Below are 27,679 nucleotides of genomic sequence, written 5' to 3'. Positions count from 1 at the left end.
ATATATTAATATTCCTCTTGCTATACTGTCATTTGCGTCCCCTTATACCCCGGTTCATGGTGCATTTACGAAACATTGACTCTGGTGAGAGTTCATCAACAACAAAATGGTCTGTTATGGTCTGATTCCTTTGCTACAATCACGACTGTACAACTCGTCTTTTGATTTGATCATCAAGCTGGTTAGTCACAGACATGAACTCAGATATAATAGACATGGTCTTATTTCCAAAGCAGCAACCTGTTCTCAGAACAGGCTCGTTAAAGCAGCGGTCATTCCCTAAGACGCATTTATCAGTGTTAATGTATTGTGAATTAAAAATAGGTTTCTTCTCATATATAAACGTTATTCATTAAGGGCCATAGTTTGGCGTAGGTTAGGTTAGGTTAGGTGTTTAGGTTCTGCTCGCGATTATTTGTACTTGAACGTGTGTGAAGCACTTACAGAGTTGTGATTCAGACCACTGGAATGAACTTGGTCTGTGGACGGGTTGGGTGTGTCAACCGTTTTCATTCACAAACGGGGCTAGGCGGCTGAATTAACGAACAATTGGTCTTTCTTGTTGAGGAGGAGTAGCTTAGAGGCTGGAAAACACATTAGAAGCAAAAAATTAAGCCTTTTTTCACCCCCCAGTTCAGAAGTTATGAGAGACTGAAGTTTCGCATAGCGGCCATTTAGTCCTTTGACGATTTTAGTCCCCAGGTTGTCAAACAAGACGATAGAAAACCAAATGTTACTTTCAAAATACAATAACAGGTTGGATAAAGCGGTTAGCCAACCATTCTTCAAAAAAGTTTTCCAACTTTTTTGGAGAATGAGGCAGAATTTGATGTACAGTTGTCGCATTTTCCGACAATTGTACAAGTCATACTCGGCGGTAAGCAACGAAGAACCACTGCGATGGCTTCATATTTTGAGCAGTTGAAGGCGCAAGGTAAAGAGCAGAGTTGCGAGGCTGTAAACACAGCCCAGATCCTGTTTACCTCCCCCCCACACACACACACACTTCTTACCACTCACACTTCTCATCATTACGACCATTTCATAGCTCACACCTCCCTTATTTACTCGGCACAAATTAAAGGCAAATGTGTGTTTTATGAACAGGTGTTATGGCCAGTTGGGGGTGGGTGGGGCCAGCCGGGACACCCCTACTGGTCGAGGCTTCCCTCCAGTGTGGTTAAATGTGGTGAAGCTTCAGCAGTAACACAGTGTGGCGTCCTCGCCTCCCGTTCCACCGTCGCGTCTTCTTCAGCCAGTCCTTCGTGATCGTGATAGTGGTGCGAGGAGCCCGTGTACTGCCCACTCTCGCCCCTCCAGGTGAGACGGGCGTTGGAGCACGGTAATACCAGTCACAGGTGGGGTTTTTGTGTACTGGTACACTCACAGCGGCTCTATGGTGTCCTTGTCGTATCATGTGACCGTTTGGTTGTGCTGGGATGAGTTAAAGTCGTCACATTTTAGTTTCATCTTTTTAAAAACGACATTTTGGCTTTTGAGGAAAGACTCGTCCAGCTCTTTAAGAAGTATATGTTTCTCTTACAACTAAAAATCCTGGGTTCGATCCTCGGGCAGGACAGAAACGGCTGGGCACATCTAACTCGGGAGTTACGAGGAACTGTTGTGGGTTGTATATTAGGAAAGATCAGTAGTTAGCCTAGAGGGACTTCGATAAGCCTAAAAGGCTTTCAGTCGCGGACCACGGGGAACCATGTTACCATCTGTGAAGTCTGCACCGCAGAGTGAAATCCTTCAGGTATTAAAACATTCAAATCCCTCTTCAATTAATCCATTCCTGTAACAACAGTACCGAGTCATTGTTCGCCTCGCGTCTGTAGTTTGGTGCTGCACATCACCGAACACTTCACCGACGGTAACGCCATCAGCCTTAACCAGATTGGAGAAGTATTGATATGGAACCAGATATGGAACCAGATATGGAACAGTATTAGAACAGTAACCAGATATGGAGTCCAGTATTCCAATTTCATTTTTATAAGTATCTATAGGTATCATTTTTGCTCAGCTGGAAAGTTAGCGAAATGTATAAATCAAATTTAGAATCCCATTTGCGCCACCTGTGTTTGCACGAGGCGTTTACCAACGACAATAAAACAGCCTGAAGCATGCGGTGTTTGGGAGCTTTAGCGAGCACGGTACCGAGTACAGCAACACAGACGAACACCAACATCACAGGACAATAGTTATGATCGAAAACGTACGGTAAATTACAATGGATAGGAGGACTGTGGCGAAAGATAAAGGTGATGATGATGTACTGGCATCCTGTCCCACAGGTGGAGGTGGACCAACACCGTGGTAGGGATGAGGACTCACCGCCTACCAGCGTCGGGGCTCGTCGCGTCCCTCCTGCTGCTGCTCCTTCTACATGAGGTAAGTGAGTTGGCAACTCACAAATTCATAATTTCTGATTTGTTTAGTTCCGTGATTATCTTTAGTTGTTTAGTTTTAGGAAGTCATTAACCGTTTAGTTGATGCATATGGCGGTTTCATGGGCAAGATGTCAAGGTTTTAAACACTCCACCTTTCACCATCGTCATAAACACACCAATTGTCCTCCCCGACACGCGGCCATATGCCACAAATACTAGTCCTGGCACGAAGAGTATCCTCACGCCATCAATGTGAGCTAATACACGTAAAGGAGACCTTCACAAACGCTTCTAGTGCCTAGCGTGTAGGTGTGTGTGGCTTGCGAGGCCTTCTCCCATGGCAGTAGAGTAGGATGCATGACCAAGCAAACCACAGACCTTGGGCCAGATTCACGAAGCAGTTACGCAAGCACTTACGAACCTGTACATCTTACCTCAATCTTTGGCGGCTTTGTTTACAATTATTTAACAGTTAATGAGCTCCGAAGCACCAGGAGGCTGTTTATAACAATAACAACAGTTGATTGGGAAGTTTTCATGCTTGTAAACTGTTTAATAAATGTAACCAAAGCCGTCAAAGATTGAGGAAAGATGTACACGTTCGTAAGTACTTGCGTAACTGCTTCGTGAATCTAAGCCCCCTTGTGAGTGCACACAGAGATGCACACTCGGTAGTGAACCTTCAGAAACTAACCCCAGCAAGGTTGCCCATTATCCCTTATCCTCCACCTGCCTAGACAACTAGAAAACTGTATTATGCTTATTTTTTATACAAGAGACTTCACTACATCACTGATTACAGGCGGAATGTCTAATGTGATCCATGTGAAAATGCTGTATCCTATCACTGCAAATTTTGTTGTAAATTTGGTATACAGTAAATCAGTAGTGTTTGACCCAATATTTCCCAACACAGGGCTCTTCAAACTGAATACCAATCAGTCCAAAGCATCAACTATGGAAATAATCGCCCAACATTCACAGTGTTCCGCGAAAATTATTTCAACAGTAAAGCCATAGACAAGAAAGTAAAGAAAAAGAGCTCCATCATAGATACACAAAATTTATAATAAAGCCTTTTCATTTTTCACTCCCTCGTACACGCCACAACCACGCCACTACCACATCAGAGTCACTAACCAGTCTGTACAACAACACCAGCAAGACCTCACACATCATCTCTACAACAACTGACAACTAACCCAATGATTCCAAAACATTTACGCAAGTAGTGCTTGGAATCTTTCGTTGATGGTGTTAACGAAAAATTAGAATCTCTATAAATAGATCCTCCAAGCGCTTGCCGTTATTGCTATAGGTTGGTCATAAGTACCAACGCTGTCAAGGCAAAAGAACGCGAACTCGGGTCACTTGATACGTGTCTCTATCTCCCCCACAGTCCGCCCACGCCACCCAGACGGAGTGGATACCTCTTCTTCAGCAGTTTCCCGTCCAACTGTATGGTAAGAACACTTGACGCACATCGTCTGTCGTCTGACTGTACGGTAAGAGAGACTGACTAACGTCGATTCACCACCCAACTGTTCAGTAAGAGTACTTGCCGTACGTCGCTTCTTATCCCCTGTGCGGTAAGAGACTTAAACGCAAGTCGTTTGTCGCCCGACTGGTTGATAAGTTAGCTTGATGTTCGTTGTTTCCCGCTCGACTGTGCGATACAAGTGTTTGACGCACGTCGTTTCTCGGTTAAGTGTAATTTTCACGTGAATATTTTATTACGTGTATTATTGCTACAGTTCAATCCACAAGAATATCTTCCCCAGATAAACTGATTTTGTGGAGGACATTTTGTGTATTAATATACTAGGAGGGGTATCCGGCGGTTCCCGGGGTAGTCTGTTGCCCCCATTCCACCCATCTTCTTCCCTCCCTCTCCCTGCATCGCTCCTCTTCCCACTTTCCTTCTCACTCCCCTCCTTTCATCTTCCCATTTTCCCCTCTTCTCCCCTCCATCTTCAGGCACATTTATAAACATATATATATAGAAGGGGGTATCCGGCTGCACCCGGGTCTCTTTCCCCTCATTTCCTACCTTCCCCCACTCTTCACCATATCTCCCCCTTCATCCCTTCCCTCGTCCTCTTCCCCCCCTTTCTCTTTCCCTTCCCCCGCCCCCCCTTCCCTCAGAAATTTTATCAAGAAGCACTGAAACAAATGCAGAGGTCTCTCAGAAAATATATTATTCGTATCAATAAAAAGTCTATCGCCAAGTGTCAGGCTTGGGGCTAGACTCGTCCAACTTTGCAGGGTGAGTGGGAGGGGGTGCTGACCAACATGGGCGGGTGGGGGTAGACCCAATTGCTAAAAAGGTACCCAATTGCATTAAAAGGGAGTCAGCTTCCATTGCGACGTCTACACCATATATATAAACTAGAGCAGGGACTGTTAATGGGTTATCTGGCTTGCCCTCCCCCCACCCCCCTCCATGGCCCAATCTTCTGGGATCTGCCTGGCCATCAGTAACCCCCTTCTAGTGCCAAATACACCACACACATCACCATCCAAATTGATCTAGCATTCAAAACTGTGTACTTAATACTTCCTGTAAATGATGACAGGCTCGCAAATGTTGACAACTAATAGGGATAATTCAAAACTGGATCTACACTGAGCTAAATGTCATTATCATCATTGTATTATTGTAAATCTATAAATATTTTATGTTCGGTGAGACGCTTGTACAGCATCAACACAGTCCTGACTGACAAGTGTTTTCATTTTAATTTAATGAAGTGGAGCGCACGATATTTGCTCGATGTAAAACTCTGTTCTAACTTTCAGATCTGGGGGTAACTGGGAGCCAAAATACAAGCTGCAACAGCAGTACAGACAACCCAGAGCTGCAGGAGGTATTCAGGTCGTACGACACCGTCTCCCAGAGAGCAGAGCAACTGTCGGACCTGGTCGCAGACGCCTGCTCCGACCCATCGACGACCAAGAGATGGCAAGATATATACGAGGCAACTTCAGAGCTAAAGAATTTGCTCGAAGACCTCCAAGACAGCCTGCCGAAGGTCGTGAGCGAAATAAACGAAGGAAGCAGTAGCTGTCCTACAGCTGAGACGCGCCTGGTGCAGTTGGACGTGACTTATGGGGATGAAACAACTGGCTCACATGGCTCGGGACTCTACGTGGACATGCGAACAGAAACGATCACCAAGAAAGGCTGCTCGCAGACCAACACTTTCAGAAACATGATGCCGGCGCTTAGAGGATACACAGACAGTGAGGGAGATCCATGTCTGCTTATAACATCCACGACAACATTGCCGATATCGAGTACGACGCCAGGTTCTTCAAAGGGAACCACTACCGCTGTAACGCAACCAACATCATCATCATTTACAGAAACGACAACACAAGAATCAGAAGTTACATCAACACCCCAAAGAAATCAAACTGAACCTGCAGAAAGCACCCCAGCATCACAGTCCGGAACTACAATTGCAGGAACTACGCCAACGGCTGAAGAAACTACCACAACAGCAAAATCCGGAACAACACCTAAAGGAACAACAAAGTCTCAAGAAAGTACGACAATATCTCAATCTAGAACAACAACACAAGGAACGACATCTCAACCTGAGCAATATAATACAACTACAAGATCCGGAACTACAACTACAGGAACTACACTAGAACCTGGGATATATACAACTACAACATCCGGAACTACAACTACAGGAACTACACCAGAACCTGGGACATATACAACTACAATATCCGGAACTACAGCTACTGCATCAGGAACTACAACAACACGAGTCACACCAGGGTCTGGAGAAAGTACCACAACATCAGGACCTGGCACACCCCAAGGACATACAACAGCACAATCTGAAACACCTCAAGGAACTACAACAGCACAACCTGGAACACCTCAAGGAACTACAACAACATCTCAAGGAACCACTTCTCAATCTGGACAATATAACACAACTCCAAGATCCGGAACTACAGGAACTACACCAGAACCTGAGATATATTCTACAACATCCGGAACTACAGCTACTGCATCAGGAACTACAACTACAAGAGTCACACCAGGGTCTGGAGAAAGTACCACAACATCAGAACCTGGAACACCCCAAGAAACTACAACATCAGAACCTGGAACACCTCGAGGAACTACAACAACATCTCAAGGAAGTACGACAAAATCCAAATCGGAAACAACTACTCAAGGAACCACAACTCAGTTTGGACAATATAATACAACCACACCATCTGGAACTACAACTTCAGGAACTACAACAGAACCTGGAGAAAGTACCACAACGTCAGAACCCAGAACACCTCAAGGAACTACAACAACATCTCAAGGAACCACTTCTCAATCAGGACAATATAATACAACGACAAGAACCGGAACTACAGGAACTACACCAGAACCTGAGATATATTCTACAACATCCGGAACTACAGCTACTGCATCAGGAACTACAACAACATCTCAAGGAACCACTTCTCAATCTGGACAATATAATACAACTACAAGATCCGGAACTACAACTACACGAACTACACCAGAACCTGAGATATATACTACAACATCCGGAACTACAGCTACTGCATCAGGAACTACAACAACACGAGTCACACCAGGGTCTGGAGAAAGTACCACAACATCAGGACCTGGCACACCCCAAGGACATACAACAGCACAATCTGAAACACCTCAAGGAACTACAACAGCACAACCTGGAACACCTCAAGGAACTACATCAACATCTCAAGGAACCACTTCTCAATCTGGACAATATAATACAACTACAAGATCCGGAACTACAACTACAGGAACTACACAAGAACCTGAGATATATACTACAACATCCGGAACTACAGCTACTGCATCAGGAACTACAACTACACGAGTCACACCAGGGTCTGGAGAAAGTACCACAACATCTGAACCTGGAACACCTCAAGGAACTACATCAACATCTCAAGGAACCACTTCTCAATCTGCACAATATAATACAACTACAAGATCCGGAACTACAGAAACTACACCAGAACCTGAGATATATACTACAACATCCGGAACTACAGCTACTGCATCAGGAACTACAACTACACGAGTCACACCAGGGTCTGGAGAAAGTACCACAACATCTGAACCTGGAACACCTCGAGGAACTACAACATCAGAACCTAGAACACCTCAAGGAACTACAACAACATCTCAAGGAACCACATCTCAATCTGCACAATACAATACAACTACAAGACCCGGAACTACAGGAACTACACCAGAACCTGAGATATATACTACAACATCCGGAATTACAGTTACTGCATCAGGAACTACAACAACATCTCAAGGAACCACTTCTCAATCTGCACAATATAATACAACTACAAGATCCGGAACTACAGGAACTACACCAGAACCTGAGATATATTCTACAACATCCGGAACTCCAGCTACTGCATCAGGAACTACAACTACAAGAGTCACACCAGGGTCTGGAGAAAGTACCACAACATCAGAACCTGGAACACCCCAAGAAACTACAACATCAGAACCTGGAACACCTCGAGGAACTACAACAACATCTCAAGGAAGTACGACAAAATCCAAATCGGAAACAACTACTCAAGGAACCACAACTCAGTTTGGACAATATAATACAACCACACCATCTGGAACTACAACTTCAGGAACTACAACAGAACCTGGAGAAAGTACCACAACGTCAGAACCCAGAACACCTCAAGGAACTACAACAACATCTCAAGGAACCACATCTCAATCTGGACAATATAATACAACTACAAGATCCGGAACTACAGGAACTACACCAGAACCTGAGATATATTCTACAACATCCGGAACTACAGCTACTGCATCAGGAACTACAACTACACGAGTCACACCAGGGACTGGAGAAAGTACCACAACATCAGGACCTGGCACACCCCAAGGACATACAACAGCACAATCTGAAACACCTCAAGGAACTACAACAGCACAACCTGGAACACCTCAAGGAACTACATCAACATCTCAAGGAACCACTTCTCAATCTGCACAATATAATACAACTACAAGATCCGGAACTACAGAAACTACACCAGAACATGAGATATATTCTACAACATCCGGAACTACAGCTACTGCATCAGGAACTACAACTACAAGAGTCACACCAGGGTCTGGAGAAAGTACCACAACATCTGAACCTGGAACACCTCGAGGAACTACAACATCAGAACCTAGAACACCTCAAGGAACTACAACAACATCTCAAGGAACCACATCTCAATCTGCACAATACAATACAACTACAAGACCCGGAACTACAGGAACTACACCAGAACCTGAGATATATACTACAACATCCGGAATTACAGTTACTGCATCAGGAACTACAACAACATCTCAAGGAACCACTTCTCAATCTGCACAATATAATACAACTACAAGATCCGGAACTACAGAAACTACACCAGAACCTGAGATATATTCTACAACATCCGGAACTACAGCTACTGCATCAGGAACTACAACTACAAGAGTCACACCAGGGTCTGGAGAAAGTACCACAACATCAGAACCTGGAACACCCCAAGAAACTACAACATCAGAACCTGGAACACCTCGAGGAACTACAACAACATCTCAAGGAAGTACGACAAAATCCAAATCGGAAACAACTACTCAAGGAACCACAACTCAGTTTGGACAATATAATACAACCACACCATCTGGAACTACAACTTCAGGAACTACAACAGAACCTGGAGAAAGTACCACAACGTCACAACCTGGAACACCTCAAGGAACTACAACAACATCTCAAGGAACCACATCTCAATCTGGACAATACAATACAACTACAAGATCCGGAACTACAGGAACTACACCAGAACCTGATATATATTCAACAACATCCGGAACTACAGCTACTTCATCAGGAACTACAGCTACTGCATCAGGAACTACAACAACACGAGTCACACCAGGGTCTGGAGAAAGTACCACAACATCAGGACCTGGCACACCCCAAGGACATACAACAGCACAATCTGAAACACCTCAAGGAACTACAACAGCACAACCTGGAACACCTCAAGGAACTACAACAACATCTCAAGGAACCACATCTCAATCTGGACAATATAATACAACTACAAGATCCGGAACTACAACTACAGGAACTACACCAGAACCTGAGATATATACTACAACATCCGGAACTACAGCTACTGCATCAGGAACTACAACTACAAGAGTCACACCAGGGTCTGGAGAAAGTACCACAACATCTGAACCTGGAACACCTCGAGGAACTACAACATCAGAACCTAGAACACCTCAAGGAACTACAACAACATCTCAAGGAACCACATCTCAATCTGCACAATACAATACAACTACAAGATCCGGAACTACAGGAACTACACCAGAACCTGAGATATATACTACAACATCCAGAATTACAGTTACTGCATCAGGAACTACAACAACATCTCAAGGAACCACTTCTCAATCTGCACAATATAATACAACTACAAGATCCGGAACTACAGAAACTACACCAGAACCTGAGATATATTCTACAACATCCGGAACTACAGCTACTGCATCAGGAACTACAACTACAAGAGTCACACCAGGGTCTGGAGAAAGTACCACAACATCTGAACCTGGAACACCCCAAGAAACTACAACATCAGAACCTGGAACACCTCGAGGAACTACAACAACATCTCAAGGAAGTACGACAAAATCCAAATCGGAAACAACTACTCAAGGAACCACAACTCAGTTTGGACAATATAATACAACCACACCATCTGGAACTACAACTTCAGGAACTACAACAGAACCTGGAGAAAGTACCACAACGTCAGAACCCAGAACACCTCAAGGAACTACAACAACATCTCAAGGAACCACATCTCAATCTGGACAATATAATACAACTACAAGATCCGGAACTACAGGAACTACACCAGAACCTGATATGTATTCTACAACATCCGGAACTACAGAAACTACACCAGAACCTGAGATATATTCTACAACATCCGGAACTACAGCTACTGCATTAGGAACTACAACAACACGAGTCACACCAGGGTCTGGAGAAAGTACCACAACATTAGGACCTGGCACACCCCAAGGACATACAACAGCACAATCTGAAACACCTCAAGGAACTACAACAGCACAACCTGGAACACCTCAAGGAACTACAACAACATCTCAAGGAACCACTTCTCAATCTGGACAATATAACACAACTACAAGATCCGGAACTACAACTACAGGAACTACACCAGAACCTGAGATATATACTACAACATCCGGAACTACAGCTACTACATCAGGAACTACAACTACACGAGTCACACCAGGGTCTGGAGAAAGTACCACAACATCTGAACCTGGAACACCTCGAGGAACTACAACATCAGAACCTAGAACACCTCAAGGAACTACAACAACATCTCAAGGAACCACATCTCAATCTGCACAATACAATACAACTACAAGATCCGGAACACCAGGAACTACACCAGAACCTGAGATATATACTACAACATCCGGAAGTACAGTTACTGCATCAGGAACTACAACAACATCTCAAGGAACCACTTCTCAATCTGCACAATATAATACAACTACAAGATCCGGAACTACAGAAACTACACCAGAACCTGAGATATATTCTACAACATCCGGAACTACAGCTACTGCATCAGGAACTACAACTACAAGAGTCACACCAGGGTCTGGAGAAAGTACCACAACATCAGAACCTGGAACACCCCAAGAAACTACAACATCAGAACCTGGAACACCTCGAGGAACTACAACAACATCTCAAGGAAGTACGACAAAATCCAAATCGGAAACAACTACTCAAGGAACCACAACTCAGTTTGGACAATATAATACAACCACACCATCTGGAACTACAACTTCAGGAACTACAACAGAACCTGGAGAAAGTACCACAACGTCAGAACCCAGAACACCTCAAGGAACTACATCAACATCTCAAGGAACCACTTCTCAATCTGGACAATATAATACAACTACAAGATCCGGAACTACAACTACAGGAACTACACAAGAACCTGAGATATATACTACAACATCCGGAACTACAGCTACTGCATCAGGAACTACAACTACACGAGTCACACCAGGGTCTGGAGAAAGTACCACAACATCTGAACCTGGAACACCTCAAGGAACTACATCAACATCTCAAGGAACCACTTCTCAATCTGCACAATATAATACAACTACAAGATCCGGAACTACAGAAACTACACCAGAACATGAGATATATTCTACAACATCCGGAACTACAGCTACTGCATCAGGAACTACAACTACACGAGTCACACCAGGGTCTGGAGAAAGTACCACAACATCTGAACCTGGAACACCTCGAGGAACTACAACATCAGAACCTAGAACACCTCAAGGAACTACAACAACATCTCAAGGAACCACATCTCAATCTGCACAATACAATACAACTACAAGATCCGGAACTACAGGAACTACACCAGAACCTGAGATATATACTACAACATCCGGAACTACAGCTACTGCATCAGGAACTACAGCTACTGCATCAGGAACTACAACAACACGAGTCACACCAGGGTCTGGAGAAAGTACCACAACATCAGGACCTGGCACACCCCAAGGACATACAACAGCACAATCTGAAACACCTCAAGGAACTACAACAGCACAATCTGGAACACCTCAAGGAACTACAACAACATCTCAAGGAACCACTTCTCAATCTGGACAATACAATACAACTACAAGATCCGGAACTACAACTACAGGAACTACACCAGAACCTGAGATATATACTACAACATCCGGAACTACAGCTACTGCATCAGGAACTACAACTACACGAGTCACACCAGGGTCTGGAGAAAGTACCACAACATCTGAACCTGGAACACCTCGAGGAACTACAACATCAGAACCTAGAACACCTCAAGGAACTACAACAACATCTCAAGGAACCACATCTCAATCTGCACAATACAATACAACTACAAGATCCGGAACTACAGGAACTACACCAGAACCTGAGATATATACTACAACATCCGGAAGTACAGTTACTGCATCAGGAACTACAACAACATCTCAAGGAACCACTTCTCAATCTGCACAATATAATACAACTACAAGATCCGGAACTACAGAAACTACACCAGAACCTGAGATATATTCTACAACATCCGGAACTACAGCTACTGCATCAGGAACTACAACTACAAGAGTCACACCAGGGACTGGAGAAAGTACCACAACATCAGGACCTGGAACACCCCAAGAAACTACAACATCAGAACCTGGAACACCTCGAGGAACTACAACAACATCTCAAGGAAGTACGACAAAATCCAAATCGGAAACAACTACTCAAGGAACCACAACTCAGTTTGGACAATATAATACAACCACACCATCTGGAACTACAACTTCAGGAACTACAACAGAACCTGGAGAAAGTACCACAACGTCAGAACCCAGAACACCTCAAGGAACTACAACAACATCTCAAGGAACCACATCTCAATCTGGACAATATAATACAACTACAAGATCCGGAACTACAGGAACTACACCAGAACCTGAGATATATTCTACAACATCCGGAACTACAGCTACTGCATCAGGAACTACAACTACACGAGTCACACCAGGGACTGGAGAAAGTACCACAACATCAGGACCTGGCACACCCCAAGGACATACAACAGCACAATCTGAAACACCTCAAGGAACTACAACAGCACAACCTGGAACACCTCAAGGAACTACATCAACATCTCAAGGAACCACATCTCAATCTGCACAATATAATACAACGACAAGATCCGGAACTACAGGAACTACACCAGAACCTGAGATATATTCTACAACATCCGGAACTACAGCTACTGCATCAGGAACTACAACTACACGAGTCACACCAGGGTCTGGAGAAAGTACCACAACATCTGAACCTGGAACACCTCGAGGAACTACAACATCAGAACCTAGAACACCTCAAGGAACTACAACAACATCTCAAGGAACCACATCTCAATCTGCACAATACAATACAACTACAAGACCCGGAAGTACAGGAACTACACCAGAACCTGAGATATATACTACAACATCCGGAATTACAGTTACTGCATCAGGAACTACAACAACATCTCAAGGAACCACTTCTCAATCTGCACAATATAATACAACTACAAGATCCGGAACTACAGAAACTACACCAGAACCTGAGATATATTCTACAACATCCGGAACTACAGCTACTGCATCAGGAACTACAACTACAAGAGTCACACCAGGGTCTGGAGAAAGTACCACAACATCAGAACCTGGAACACCCCAAGAAACTACAACATCAGAACCTGGAACACCTCGAGGAACTACAACAACATCTCAAGGAAGTACGACAAAATCCAAATCGGAAACAACTACTCAAGGAACTACAACTCAGTTTGGACAATATAATACAACCACACCATCTGGAACTACAACTTCAGGAACTACAACAGAACCTGGAGAAAGTACCACAACGTCAGAACCCAGAACACCTCAAGGAACTACAACAACATCTCAAGGAACCACATCTCAATCTGGACAATATAATACAACTACAAGATCCGGAACTACAGGAACTACACCAGAACCTGAGATATATTCAACAACATCCGGAACTACAGCTACTGTATCAGGAACTACAGCTACTGCATCAGGAACTACAACAACACGAGTCACACCAGGGTCTGGAGAAAGTACCACAACATCAGGACCTGGCACACCCCAAGGACATACAACAGCACAATCTGAAACACCTCAAGGAACTACAACAGCACAACCTGGAACACCTCAAGGAACTACAACAACATCTCAAGGAACCACTTCTCAATCTGGACAATATAATACAACTACAAGATCCGGAACTACAACTACAGGAACTACACCAGAACCTGAGATATATACTACAACATCCGGAACTACAGCTACTGCATCAGGAACTACAACTACGCGAGTCACACCAGGGTCTGGAGAAAGTACCACAACATCTGAACCTGGAACACCTCGAGGAACTACAACATCAGAACCTAGAACACCTCAAGGAACTACAACAACATCTCAAGGAACCACATCTCAATCTGCACAATACAATACAACTACAAGATCCGGAACTACAGGAACTACACCAGAACCTGAGATATATACTACAACATCCGGAAGTACAGTTACTGCATCAGGAACTACAACAACATCTCAAGGAACCACTTCTCAATCTGCACAATATAATACAACTACAAGATCCGGAACTACAGAAACTACACCAGAACCTGAGATATATTCTACAACATCCGGAACTACAGCTACTGCATCAGGAACTACAACTACAAGAGTCACACCAGGGTCTGGAGAAAGTACCACAACATCAGAACCTGGAACACCCCAAGAAACTACAACATCAGAACCTGGAACACCTCGAGGAACTACAACAACATCTCAAGGAAGTACGACAAAATCCAAATCGGAAACAACTACTCAAGGAACCACAACTCAGTTTGGACAATATAATACAACCACACCATCTGGAACTACAACTTCAGGAACTACAACAGAACCTGGAGAAAGTACCACAACGTCAGAACCCAGAACACCTCAAGGAACTACAACAACATCTCAAGGAACCACATCTCAATCTGGACAATATAATACAACTACAAGATCCGGAACTACAGGAACTACACCAGAACCTGATATATATTCTACAACATCCGGAACTACAGAAACTGCACCAGAACCTGAGATATATTCTACAACATCCGGAACTACAGCTACTGCATCAGGAACTACAACAACACGAGTCACACCAGGGTCTGGAGAAAGTACCACAACATCAGGACCTGGCACACCCCAAGGACATACAACAGCACAATCTGAAACACCTCAAGGAACTACAACAGCACAACCTGGAACACCTCAAGGAACTACAACAACATCTCAAGGAACCACATCTCAATCTGGACAATATAATACAACTACAAGATCCGGAACTACAGGAACTACACCAGAACCTGAGATATATTCAACAACATCCGGAACTACAGCTACTGCATCAGGAACTACAGCTACTGCATCAGGAACTACAACAACACGAGTCACACCAGGGTCTGGAGAAAGTACCACAACATCAGAACCTGGCACACCCCAAGGACATACAACAGCACAATCTGAAACACCTCAAGGAACTACAACAGCACAACCTGGAACACCTCAAGGAACTACAACAACATCTCAAGGAACCACATCTCAATCTGCACAATACAATACAACTACAAGATCCGGAACTACAGGAACTACACCAGAACCTGAGATATATACTACAACATCCGGAACTACAGCTACTGCACCAGGAACTACAACTACAAGAGTCACACCAGGGTCTGGAGAAAGTACCACAACATCAGAACCTGGAACACCCCAAGAAACTACAACATCAGAACCTGGAACACCTCGAGGAACTACAACAACATCTCAAGGAAGTACGACAAAATCCAAATCGGAAACAACTTCTCAAGGAACCACAACTCAGTTTGGACAATATAATACAACCACACCATCTGGAACTACAACTTCAGGAACTACAACAGAACCTGGAGAAAGTACCACAACGTCAGAACCCAGAACACCTCAAGGAACTACAACAACATCTCAAGGAACCACATCTCAATCTGCACAATACAATACAACTACAAGATCCGGAACTACAGGAACTACACCAGAACCTGAGATATATTCTACAACATCCGGAACTACAGCTACTGCATCAGGAACTACAACAACACGAGTCACACCAGGGTCTGGAGAAAGTACCACAACATCAGGACCTGGCACACCCCAAGGACATACAACAGCACAATCTGAAACACCTCAAGGAACTACAACAGCACAACCTGGAACACCTCAAGGAACTACAACAACATCTCAAGGAACCACTTCTCAATCTGGACAATATAATACAACTACAAGATCCGGAACTACATCTACAGGAACTACACCAAAACCTGAGATATATACTACAACATCCGGAACTACAGCTACTGCATCAGGAACTACAACTACACGAGTCACACCAGGGTCTGGAGAAAGTACCACAACATTACAACCTGAAACACCTCAAGGAACTACAACAACATCTCAAGGAAGTACGACAATATCCAAATCGGGAACAACTACTCAAGGAACTACAACTCAACCTGGACAATATAATACAACTACACGATCTGGAACTACAACTTCAGGAACCACAACAGAACCTGGAGAAAGTACTACAACATCAGAACCTGGAACACCTCAAGGAATTACAACCACATCTCAAGGAAGTTCAACAATATCTATATCAGGAACAACAACTCAAGGAACCACTCCGCAACCTGGACATAATATTACAAGTACAACATCCGGAACTATAACTACAGGATACGGAACTACAACTACAGGATCCCTTACATCTCAAGGAACCCCATCAATACCTGGAGAAAATGCAACAACGACAGAATCCTCAACAACAATTAAAGAAACCACAGAATCGGGAACAACACCTGAAGTAACAACCGAAGAACCTGGAGATACCACAACCTCAAACCCGAAAACAACCAGTAAAAGCACAACAGAACCAGGGATTAGTACCACAGAATTTAATCAGAGCTCTGTGGGACCTGGAGAACTTTCCACACCCACACGAACTTCATCGGGACATGAAAGTACAACAGCTTCAGTATCTGGAACCACACCTCAAAAATCAACAACCAGATCAGAGGGATCTAGTTCGACTCTTAAGTCCACAGCAACAACATCTGAAGCAGAAACACAGACTACAAAATCTGGACCTATTTCCACCTCGACAGACAGGACCTCCCACTCTCAGGCGAGTACTACGAAATCAGCTTCGATGTCCACGACCACTGAGCACATAGGCGTGACCACTGGTGGTCTCTCTTCTACCGTCACCCCTACTTCCGGGAACCTTGTCTTCTCTACCCATACCAGGTCCTCGGAAACATCTCCACAGTCGACTGTTTCCCAGATGGCCTCCTCAACTGTGCCCACCGAGAGGACTACGTCAACTTCTAAACCGCAGGAATCTACGAGTTCTACAGCTTCCACAAAGACGAGCTCCGAGCCAAGCGCCTCTACGAGCCCCACAACGGATGACTGCGTGACCGTACCTCCATCAATAGCTTCAAGGATCAATGCTTTCAACGCCGAGTTATCCCAGTTAAGCATTAAGATCGAAGAAGTTACCACTGAGTTGATCAAGTGCTCAGGTGATAGAGAGAAGCTGGACGAAGTGAAAATTCTCTCGTCTAACCTCCAAACTCTTCTTCAGGAGTTAAACGACATTGAGGCAGAGCTAGAGAGTCTACTGGGATCACGCCGCAGATTCCTTCTGTCTTCCTCCTTACTGACTCTCCTCAACACAGCCAGCACCAGGGCCGGAGGTAGGTCCCTGGTTTGTACACAGCTAGATGTACTCGCAAGCTCGAACATTGTCATTTCCATGTCTCTGATCAGCTAATTACTTCTATCCCTCATGTTTTTGTCTAACTTCCTTTTGAAGCTGGTCACTGAGCTCACTTCAACAACCCTTAAACTATGGAGGTGTTTCCCGACATCCCTCAGGGGTCGTCTCCGCCTCCAGCTTCTACCCGTGTCCTCTAGTCATACCGTTTCTTATATTAAGCATTGACACTAAAAACAGGGAATTCCTCTCAATATTAAAAGCGTGTACCGAGTCCTTCCTACCAATATAAATGCTCAAATGCTTTGGTTACGAACATACTACAGAAATCATAATGCAATAAACCCAAGTCGTATCCTAACATACATGATCTATACACAAATATTTGTTAAATATATTCGCACATGAAAAAAATAACGAAACTTTATTTTTGTATATTTTCCAATTAAATCAGCTTAGGATTTGCTTTTGACACCACAGCCGTATTGTAGGTTTCACATCCCTGATGTTATCCAGTCCTATGATCATACCACGTCCTGCCACCAACAGTCATGTGCGCCAATAGCGAGAAGAGCCTGACGGAGTCCCTGGAAGGCCTGACCGAAGCCCTGACCTCCCTGACAGCAGACCCCAGCAACGACCAGCTCCAGCAGGAGGTCACCTGCAGCGCCCACAGGACCCTCGCTGCCTTCTCCCAGGTGACCCCATGAAGTTATAGTACTCACACACACACACACACACACACACACACACACACACACACACACACACACACACACACACACACACACACACACACACACACACACACACACACACGGCTCAGGAATCTGTACACCAGTTGATTGACAGATGAGAGGCGGGACCAAAGAGCCAAAGCTCAACCCCCGCAAGCACAAATAGGTGAATAGGTGAGTACACACACACACATACACACATACACATACACACACACACACGCACGCACGCATTGATCTCCCACTCCATACATTGCAAACAGTGGTAGACGGTTGGAACAAGTGAGAGGGTGGTGGAGGCCAAAACCGTCAATAGTTTCAAAGCGTTATACGACAAAGAGAACTGAGAAGACGGTACACCACGAGCGTAGCTCTCATCCTGTAACTACACTTAAGGTAATTACAATTAGGTAATTAACTACACAAGTCACTCTTTCTCACTTGGGTGACGTAAGATCTCTCCCTCCTCCCCCTCTACTTAAATATAATAGTAATCAAACTTCCTACTTAAATACCTTAGATTTTCGTAGTCTCGGCTCGGGAACCGGTTTACCTGTTCTGTTTACCGCAATCCTTCGAACAATGGTATCCACGCAATTTTTTTTTATAAACAATATATCAGAGTATACACACAACAATATACACACCGCTCGGTGTACATATGCCAGGTGTTTGGGTTGTGTGGGGAGGTATTATGGAGACCGTTGCTCAACTAGTGAACTAGTTACAGCCCAGCTCCTGTGCCAGGTAAGTCCACTACGGGCTCACCATAGCCCGTGCTACTTGGAACTTTTTGTTCCTAGTAGCTGAATTTATAACAACAACAATTAGTGAATTGTGACGAGTGTATCGACATAAAGATACTATGGCGAGTTTGTTGACATAAAGATTCTGTAAAGGAGATTGTATTTACCTAAAATCTCGAGGCCGCCGTGACCGTGAAGAGTCTGGGAGAGAGAGAGCGTGTGAGGGTAGTTAGCGGGCGGAGTCGTTAGTAGCAGTCGTTAGCGTAGAACTGCCTCCTAGAGGTGCGGGAGGAGCGACAGTACCCGCCCTTGGACCCGCACACAGCACACTGACCGTTCGGGCGTCATGCAATAGTGTCTAATATGACACACAGGTGGCAAAGGTGACCGCCTTCTCTCTCTCGGCCGATAGTTCCACCGGTCGTTATCAGATTTTCTATATTACCTATATTTTCTATATATTGCGGAAAATCCACAGAGAAATGTTAAAGAAAGATGAACGTTTCGGCCGATCTGGGCCTTTGTCAACACCGATTATATATATTATATTCCTGCTTGATACCTGGTTGATGGGGTTCTGGGAGTTCTTCTACTCCCCAAGCCCGGCCCGAGGCCAGGCTTGACTTGTGAGAGTTTGGTCCACCAGGCTGTTGCTTGGAGCGGCCCGCAGGCCCACATACCCACCACAGCCCGGCTGATCCGGAACATCTCTTAGAAACCAGTCCAGTTTTCTCTTGAAGATGTCCACGGTTGTTCCGGATTCTATATTATTGTTTACAAATTTTCGGAAATTGAGCATAAAATCCGCCTATTAATATACTGGAAAAACTCCTTTAAATCTTCGAGCAATCAAATCACAAAAAAGTGATTTTTTGTTCCTACAGTATGTTCAATTATTGAGGTCATCAGGTGAGCTCGAACCCGCGTTCCTGGGCTTCCCAGGCTACCGATCTTCAGACCAAGATGTACAAAGGGGGTAACCCCCTTTATGACACATCTCAGAGGCTGGTCCGCAGTTTCTCAGTTTATATGATTTTAAATGAGTAACAATGAATATATTTTGAGACGCTGTAAGTGCCGTGTCTGCCTTGTTTGAGCACCATGGCGGAACGGAGGGTCAGTCTGGAGCCTCATTCTGGACCCTCAGTCTGGACCCTCAGTCTGGACCCTCAGTCTGGACCCTCAGTCTGGACCCTCAGTCTGGACCCTCAGTCTGGACTCTCAGTCTGGAGCCTTTCAACGTCAATGAACGTTCGGTTGAAAAAATGAAGGTACCTTCTCTTAGTTACATACCTTTTAATAATCAATTTTATCTACCCTTTTTATTTCACAAATTAGGCCATCTCTCAGATATAAAAAAATTTGTGTATATCTTAAACCTTCTTCGTCAGTTAAGGGCATAATTGGCTTATTTTATCACTATTTCTTAACAGGTGGTTCGCGGCAACAACCAGCTGAGTAGTAGCGAACGAGAGAAGGTCAAGGCTCTTCTACACCACCTGAACGACCACAAGATGAAGGAGGTCACTGCACTCCTCTCCCAGGTGAGTGAGAGATCAAGTTTCTCTCCCTCTCTCTCTCTCTCTCTCTCTCTCTCTCTCTCTCTCTCTCTCTCTCTCTCTCTCTCTCTCTCTCTCTCTCTCTCTCTCTCTCTCTCTCTCTCTGTATCCCCGAATTTAACAAACTTTCAATATAATATTTTCAATTATTTTCTATATTTTCTTCTTATCATCTTCATATTTTCTTTATTCTTTCCTGGTAGCTGCTTAACTTAGCATGAGAATGAAGTGCAATAGCGCACTAATCAACCCAAATAAATACCCACTATTTAGAAAACACGAGGAAACATTGACTGTTCATTTGGATCCCAACCCGGGCATACAACTTCAGCAGTGGAATCTTTAGCTTATCTTAGTAGACAATATTGTGTATCTTGCGTGGTGACCTCGTCTCTCTCTCTCTCTCTCTCGCCTGCAGCACGAGGACGCCAACGTCGCTAAGAAGATGCAACTGGAGAAGGAGTTGGAGGAGCTGGTAAGCCGCAAGAGGGAGGTGGAGGAAGCTCTCAGGCAGGCCGACGCAGCTGCTCCTGCTGCTGCTGCTGCTGATGTACCTGCTGCTCCTGCTGGTGTACCTGCTGCTCCTGCTGGTGTACCTGCTGCAGCGGTGCCGGCCTAAGGTAGTGGCATGAGCGTTGTGCACTAGCTACCACCGCCCCTGACGACCCAACACTTGCTTTCTATAAATGGCACCCGCTGAGTGAATCAGGCTAGACGCACCTGCTGAGTGCATCAGGCTAGACGCACCTGCTGAGTGCATCAGGCTAGACGCACCTGCTGAGTGCATCAGGTTAGACGCACCTGCTGAGTGCATCAGGCTAGACGCACCTGCTGAGTGCATCAGGTTAGACGCACCTGCTGAGTGCATCAGGCTAGACGCACCCGCTGAGTGAATCAGGCTAGACGCACCTGCTGAGTGCATCAGGCTAGACGCACCTGCTGAGTGCATCAGGCTAGACGCACCTGCTGAGTGCATCAGGCTAGACGCACCTGCTGAGTGCATCAGGTTAGACGCACCTGCTGAGTGCATCAGGCTAGACGCACCTGCTGAGTGCATCAGGCTAGACGCACCTGCTGAGTGGATCAGGTTAGACGCACCTGCTGAGTGCACCAGGCTAGACGCACCTGCTGAGTGCATCAGGCTAGACGCACCTGCTGAGTGCATCAGGTTAGACGCACCTGCTGAGTGCATCAGGCTAGACGCACCTGCTGAGTGGATCAGGTTAGACGCACCTGCTGAGTGCACCAGGCTAGACGCACCTGCTGAGTGCACCAGGCTAGACGCACCTGCTGAGTGCACCAGGCTAGACGCACCTGCTGAGTGCATCAGGCTAGACGCACCTGCTGAGTGCACCAGGCTAGACGCACCTGCTGAGTGCATCAGGCTAGACGCACCTGCTGAGTGCATCAGGCTAGACGCACCTGCTGAGTGCACCAAGCTATACTGGACCAAAGATGAGCTCTCGTAAACACTCACATCTAAAGTACAGTACGCATAGCGCGAAAAAGCAGAGTACTCAGAATTGCAACAAAGAGTACTCTCAGATCTGCGTGAGTACTGTGTGTATAGTGCACCATAGCATTAGAAAGGGCCCCAGCCTCTGTTTGGAAGAAGGAACAAAGACTGTTGGTTCCTCCGAATATCCAGCCTAACGTTTACGGAAGACCTAAGACCTCATTCATACTTTCAATGAGGACTTAAGTCCTCATATTCAGCCCATCCTCCTGTTTTGGCAGTACTTATAGTAACGATGAGCACCATAGTACATATACCGACGTACAACGAAATTAAAAAGTAGAAATCGGCACTATTGAGTTGAACAAACCGGGAAAACTATTTTTTACTTGTGTTGCACAGACAAACTTAACCTAACCTTCCTAGGCCTAATACACGATATATGAGGCCTATATAGTACATATGTGTGCTATACTAGGCCTAGGAATATTTAAGTTAGTTTTTTAGCTTCATTTTTTTTTTAAGAATTCCTTGCAAGTCAGTATACTACTATCTAAAAGCTAAGTACGTACGAATTCGTGACTATTGACGATCGTCACAATAGGTACTATCTTAACAGGAGGATGGGTAAAGACTTAGTTCCTTACTAACACCCTGCAATGTTAATTAGAGATGATCAGGCGATATTATCAGAATGAGTGAAGACTAATATAAATATTATATATAAACATGTAGTGCATGGCTTATGTTAACATTTCAAATATATATATATATATATATATATATATATATATATATATATATATATATTTATTACAATTTGTATCAATGATACCATTTATATGTCATGGAGTGAAATAAAAAGAAGATCGTAAGTTGACATTTTATTATATAAACATTCTCACTTCTTTACATAGTTAATTCTTGTGTAACACTCATCCATAACAACCAATAAATAAACAATAACAAATAATAAATAATAACCCCTAATTCCTATGAATGCCCGTAATTAAACGCGATAGAAATAAATCCCACACACACAAAAAAAAAGGTTCTGAGCCGGTCAGTGTTCCGAGAAAGAGATTCGGAATCTTTGAGTTATCCCTCAAAACAGTTTCTGAAAACAGGTGAATGTCACCTGTACCTCGCCACTTATATCGTCTATGAGAGGGTTACAGAAGTATAAACTGGAAACAGAACTAAATCAAACTTTTAGAGTAATAGCTAACATCGTTCCTAAAGTGAACAGCGTTTGACTCCATCTCCAGCCTTCAATATCTGAAATAAACATCAAGTTTGTTAACCAATCCAAACACTAGGAAATGAAGGGACGACGACGACGTTTCGGTTCGTCCTGGACCATTCTCAAGTCGATTGTCTACGCATTTTCTAGTGTGTGGATTGGTCAACATACTTCAACCACGTTATTGTACCTGCAAACATCAAGTTTGTAGGTTATCGCAATCGTCCGTTTCATTTTAGAAGAGTTAGAGAGAAGATGTTTATGTATATTGATCGTGTTGCGTATTTGGCATTGATGGTGTCATCAATCCCAAGATGATTAGTGAGTTGACACACAAATATGTACAGTTTGGGGTGTTTCCTTCTTCTGGCAACTCAGGCTGTGGTAGGGAGACTCTGTAAACCTAAATCATAACAATGGCACATGTGGTCTGGGATAGTTGTGTGGTCGTTTGGGATAGTTGTGTGGTCGTTTGGGATAGTTGTGTGGTCGTTTGGAATAGTTGTGTGGTCGTTTGGGATAGTTGTGTGGTCGTTTGGGATAGTTGTGGTCGTCTGGGATAGTTGTGTGGTCTGGGATAGTTGTGTGGTCGTTTGGGATAGTTGTGTGGTCGTTTGGGATAGTTGTGGTCGTTTGGGATAGTTGTGGTCGTCTGGGATAGTTGTGTGGTCGTTTGGGATAGTTGTGGTCGTCTGGGATAGTTGTGGTCGTTTGGGATAGTTGTGTGGTCGTTTGGGATAGTTGTGTGGTCGTTTGGGATAGTTGTGTGTTCGTTTGGGATAGTTGTGTGTTCGTTTGGGATAGTTGTGTGGTCGTTTGAGATAGTTGTGTGGTCGTCTAGGATAGTTGTGTGGTCGTCTGGGATAGTTGTGTGGTCGTCTGGGATAGTTGTGTGGTCGTCTAGAATAGTTGTGGTCGTCTGGGATAGTTGTGGTCGTTTGGGATAGTTGTGTGGTCGTTTGGGATAGTTGTGTGGTCGTTTGGGATAGTTGTGGTCGTTTGGGATAGTTGTGGTCGTCTGGGATAGTTGTGTGGTCGTTTGGGATAGTTGTGGTCGTCTGGGATAGTTGTGGTCGTTTGGGATAGTTGTGTGGTCGTTTGGGATAGTTGTGTGGTCGTTTGGGATAGTTGTGTGTTCGTTTGGGATAGTTGTGTGTTCGTTTGGGATAGTTGTGTGTTCGTTTGAGATAGTTGTGTGGTCGTCTAGGATAGTTGTGTGGTCGTCTGGGATAGTTGTGTGGTCGTCTGGGATAGTTGTGTGGTCGTCTGGAATAGTTGTGGTCGTCTGGGATAGTTGTGGTCGTCTGGGATAGTTGTGTGGTCGTCTGGGATAGTTGTGTGGTCGTCTGGGATAGTTGTGTGGTCGTCTGGGATAGTTGTGGTCGTTTGGGATAGTTGTGGTCGTCTGGGATAGTTGTGGTCGTTTGGGATAGTTGTGGTCGTCTGGGATAGTTGTGGTCGTCTGGGATAGTTGTGATCGTTTAAGATAGTTGTGGTTGGGATAGTTGTGATCGTTTGGGATAGTTGTGGTCGTTTGGGATAGTTGTGGTCGTCTGGGATAGTTGTGGTCGTCTGGGATAGTTGTGGTCGTCTGGGATAGTTGTGGTCGTCTGGGATAGTTGCGGTCGTCTGGGATAGTTGTGGTCGTCTGGGATAGTTGTGGTCGTTTGGGATAGTTGTGGTCGTCTGGGATAGTTGCGGTCGTCTGGGATAGTTGTGGTCGTCTGGGATAGTTGTGGTCGATTGGAATAATTGTAGTCGTCTAGGATAGTTGTGGTCGTCTGGGATAGTTGTGGTCGTCTGGGATAGTTGTGGTCGTTTAGAATAGTTGTGGTCGTCTAGGATAGTTGTGGTCGTCTGGGATAGTTGTGATCGTCTTGGATAGTTGTGGTCGTTTGGGATAGTTGTGGTCGTTTGGGATAGTTGTGGTGGTCTAAGATAATTGTGGTCGTTTGGGATAGTTGTGGTCGTCTAAGATAATTGTGATCGTTTGGGATAGTTGTGGTCGTCTGGGATAGTCGTGTGGTCTAGGATAGTTGTAGTCGTCCGGGATAGTTGTGTGGTCGTCTAGGATAGTTGAGGTCGTCTAAAATAGATGTGGTCGTATGTTATAGCTGTTGTCGTCTAGGACTGTTGAGGTCATACTGTCCCAACTTGAAACAATTGAGGTCGTCTGAAACAGTTAACAGTCGTATGTTACAGTTGTGACCGCCTTGGAGGTTGGCAGGGGCCAGTTGAGGTCGTCTTAAACAGTAGTTTGGTGAAGCAGATTAACTGGAGTCTGTGATCAACGCCCAACTAGAGGTCGTCGGTGGGGAGATGATCCTACCGCTCCCGAGAAATGGCAGTTCGAAGCATGGAACATGTACAAACCTAATTGAATACTGGAGGGAAAACTCTTCTCTCAGTGCGGTGATCTTGCGGGAAGAACGAAGCTTCTAAGACACACATATGTCTTGTCAAATTTATACTGGTAATGCCCGATGGTACTCTGTCTTACCACTTGGTAGTAAGCATCTGGCAGTCTTGGTAGACGATGGAGTTGCGCTCTGGTTGCCGAGGCTGGAGGGTCCTCTTTACACTTAAGGTGCAAAGAAACGGACTTAATGAAGATGAAAGACCTTTTTGACCGTAGAAGTGACGTTACCAACGGAATTTTTTTTAGCTGTAGTGTAGATGTCACTGTCACATAATAGTCTAACAGTCAATATCATCCGACATAGATGATAAGTTTATTAAAAGGCCAGGGTAGTCTATCAGAGTTATGATTGTCTCGTGATCTGTATAACGGATTGGATTGTCACACAAGGAAGGTAATCTAGAAAGCACAAGTCTGTATAAAAGATAAAACAGTGTGATATTACAATATAACAACAGTGCAACGAGCACATTATAACAGCCTAACAAATACATTATAACAGCCTATCCAGCACATCATCATGGCAGTGTATATAAATACATTACGTATTACTACAAGAAGACTCCTTTGAGGAAAAATCTAATCTGACGGTCCCTGTCTTCACCGTCAAAATACCAGTTGTTAGGCACCTGTCTTGTCTAGCATGGCTACGAGCAGCACCTTTGAGGTGATCCCTCGGCCTCGCCTGGCAACCATCGTAGTCATCAGACCATCATAGACATTGCTATAAGATGCAATGGCACATCCCTGGACCGCCTGCTCTAGCTATGTAACGTTCATCAACTTCCTTGGGACAAAGTTCAAACACCGACATGTTTATGTCTTATATTTAAGTAATTATCAAGATTGTAAGATTTAAGAAGAGACACGAATTCCTCTAAACCCATAAATTCCCGCGTATACTTAATAGTCGTATGCCCATTATAAAGCTCCATAATATTACCATCGGAGGAAAGTAATCATATATGCCCGTCGTGATATGTGAAAGATGTGTGACCTTAACTCATGAGAGTGAAGACTTGAGCTGCCCTGATCAAGCCATGAAAGAGGATGGGGAGGAAATAGACACCAAAGACACACCTAAAAAATCCTGTTTACCATCAAAGTGGCAAATTCGTCGACCCCCTTAAGAAATACCAACCTATCTATAAGGTCGCGTTGTTTTGTACAGTGGCACTAAGGAGTGTGTTTTGGTCTTCCGTGTGTAGCACGAAGGCATGATCTGCACTTCGGAGGGTGTTTGAGGTGGCTCGTCTAGTCGGTGAGGTAGGAGGTGGAAGAGGTGCGGGAGGAGGTGGTGCCGAAGTAGAGGGAAGGCGGGTTGGGGTCAATCTGTTTGGTGGCTCTCTTCTTGTGCCATAGGTAACTCCAGGCCATGAGCAGGACCAGCTGGGCGGCCAGGAAGAGCGCGCACGCCACCACCACGCCGGTGAAGGACGAACAGCTGCCCTCTGCTGACTCGATCTCCACCTCCTGCTTCTGGTTGGCGAAGAACTCGAACTTGTCGGTGATACGGACTGATTGAGCCACCATGATGTCCGTATCTTGCAC

General features: G+C 44.6%; 2 protein-coding genes across 2 annotated transcripts in view; one reads left to right on the top strand and one right to left on the bottom strand.

Moving 5' to 3' along the window:
* Positions 1-1,187: 1,187 nt before the first annotated feature.
* LOC123770421 (mucin-19-like) lies at positions 1,188-23,341 on the top strand. Its single transcript, XM_045762264.2, has 7 exons — positions 1,188-1,320; positions 2,298-2,394; positions 3,793-3,856; positions 5,193-17,948; positions 18,518-18,666; positions 20,885-20,995; positions 21,429-23,341. Exons 2-7 carry the CDS (start codon positions 2,326-2,328, stop codon positions 21,627-21,629), a joined length of 13,350 nt encoding a protein of 4,449 aa, XP_045618220.2. The 5' UTR covers positions 1,188-1,320; positions 2,298-2,325; the 3' UTR covers positions 21,630-23,341.
* LOC123770358 (uncharacterized) overlaps positions 23,338-27,679 on the bottom strand; it is a 66,911-nt gene continuing 62,569 nt past the window's right edge. The window contains exon 9 of the mRNA XM_045762184.2: positions 23,338-27,679. Within this exon, the coding sequence (XP_045618140.1) occupies positions 27,383-27,679 (297 nt within the window). The 3' untranslated portion in view covers positions 23,338-27,382.

Source organism: Procambarus clarkii, chromosome 42 (genome assembly GCF_040958095.1).
Source record: "Procambarus clarkii isolate CNS0578487 chromosome 42, FALCON_Pclarkii_2.0, whole genome shotgun sequence".
In the NCBI taxonomy this organism is placed as follows: domain Eukaryota; kingdom Metazoa; phylum Arthropoda; class Malacostraca; order Decapoda; family Cambaridae; genus Procambarus; species Procambarus clarkii.
The sequence above is the reverse complement of the archived record's forward strand: the minus strand, read 5'-3'. Positions and strand labels throughout refer to the sequence as shown.

Bases quoted from the DNA above. Each gene is read 5' to 3' on its own strand.
- LOC123770421 (XM_045762264.2), top strand. From the start codon at position 2,326: ATGAGGACTCACCGCCTACCAGCGTCGGGGCTCGTCGCGTCCCTCCTG. The intron at 2,395-3,792 runs GTAAGTGAGTTG...TCTCCCCCACAG, and splicing joins TGCTGCTCCTTCTACATGAG to TCCGCCCACGCCACCCAGAC. The intron at 20,996-21,428 runs GTGAGTGAGAGA...TCTCGCCTGCAG, and splicing joins TCACTGCACTCCTCTCCCAG to CACGAGGACGCCAACGTCGC.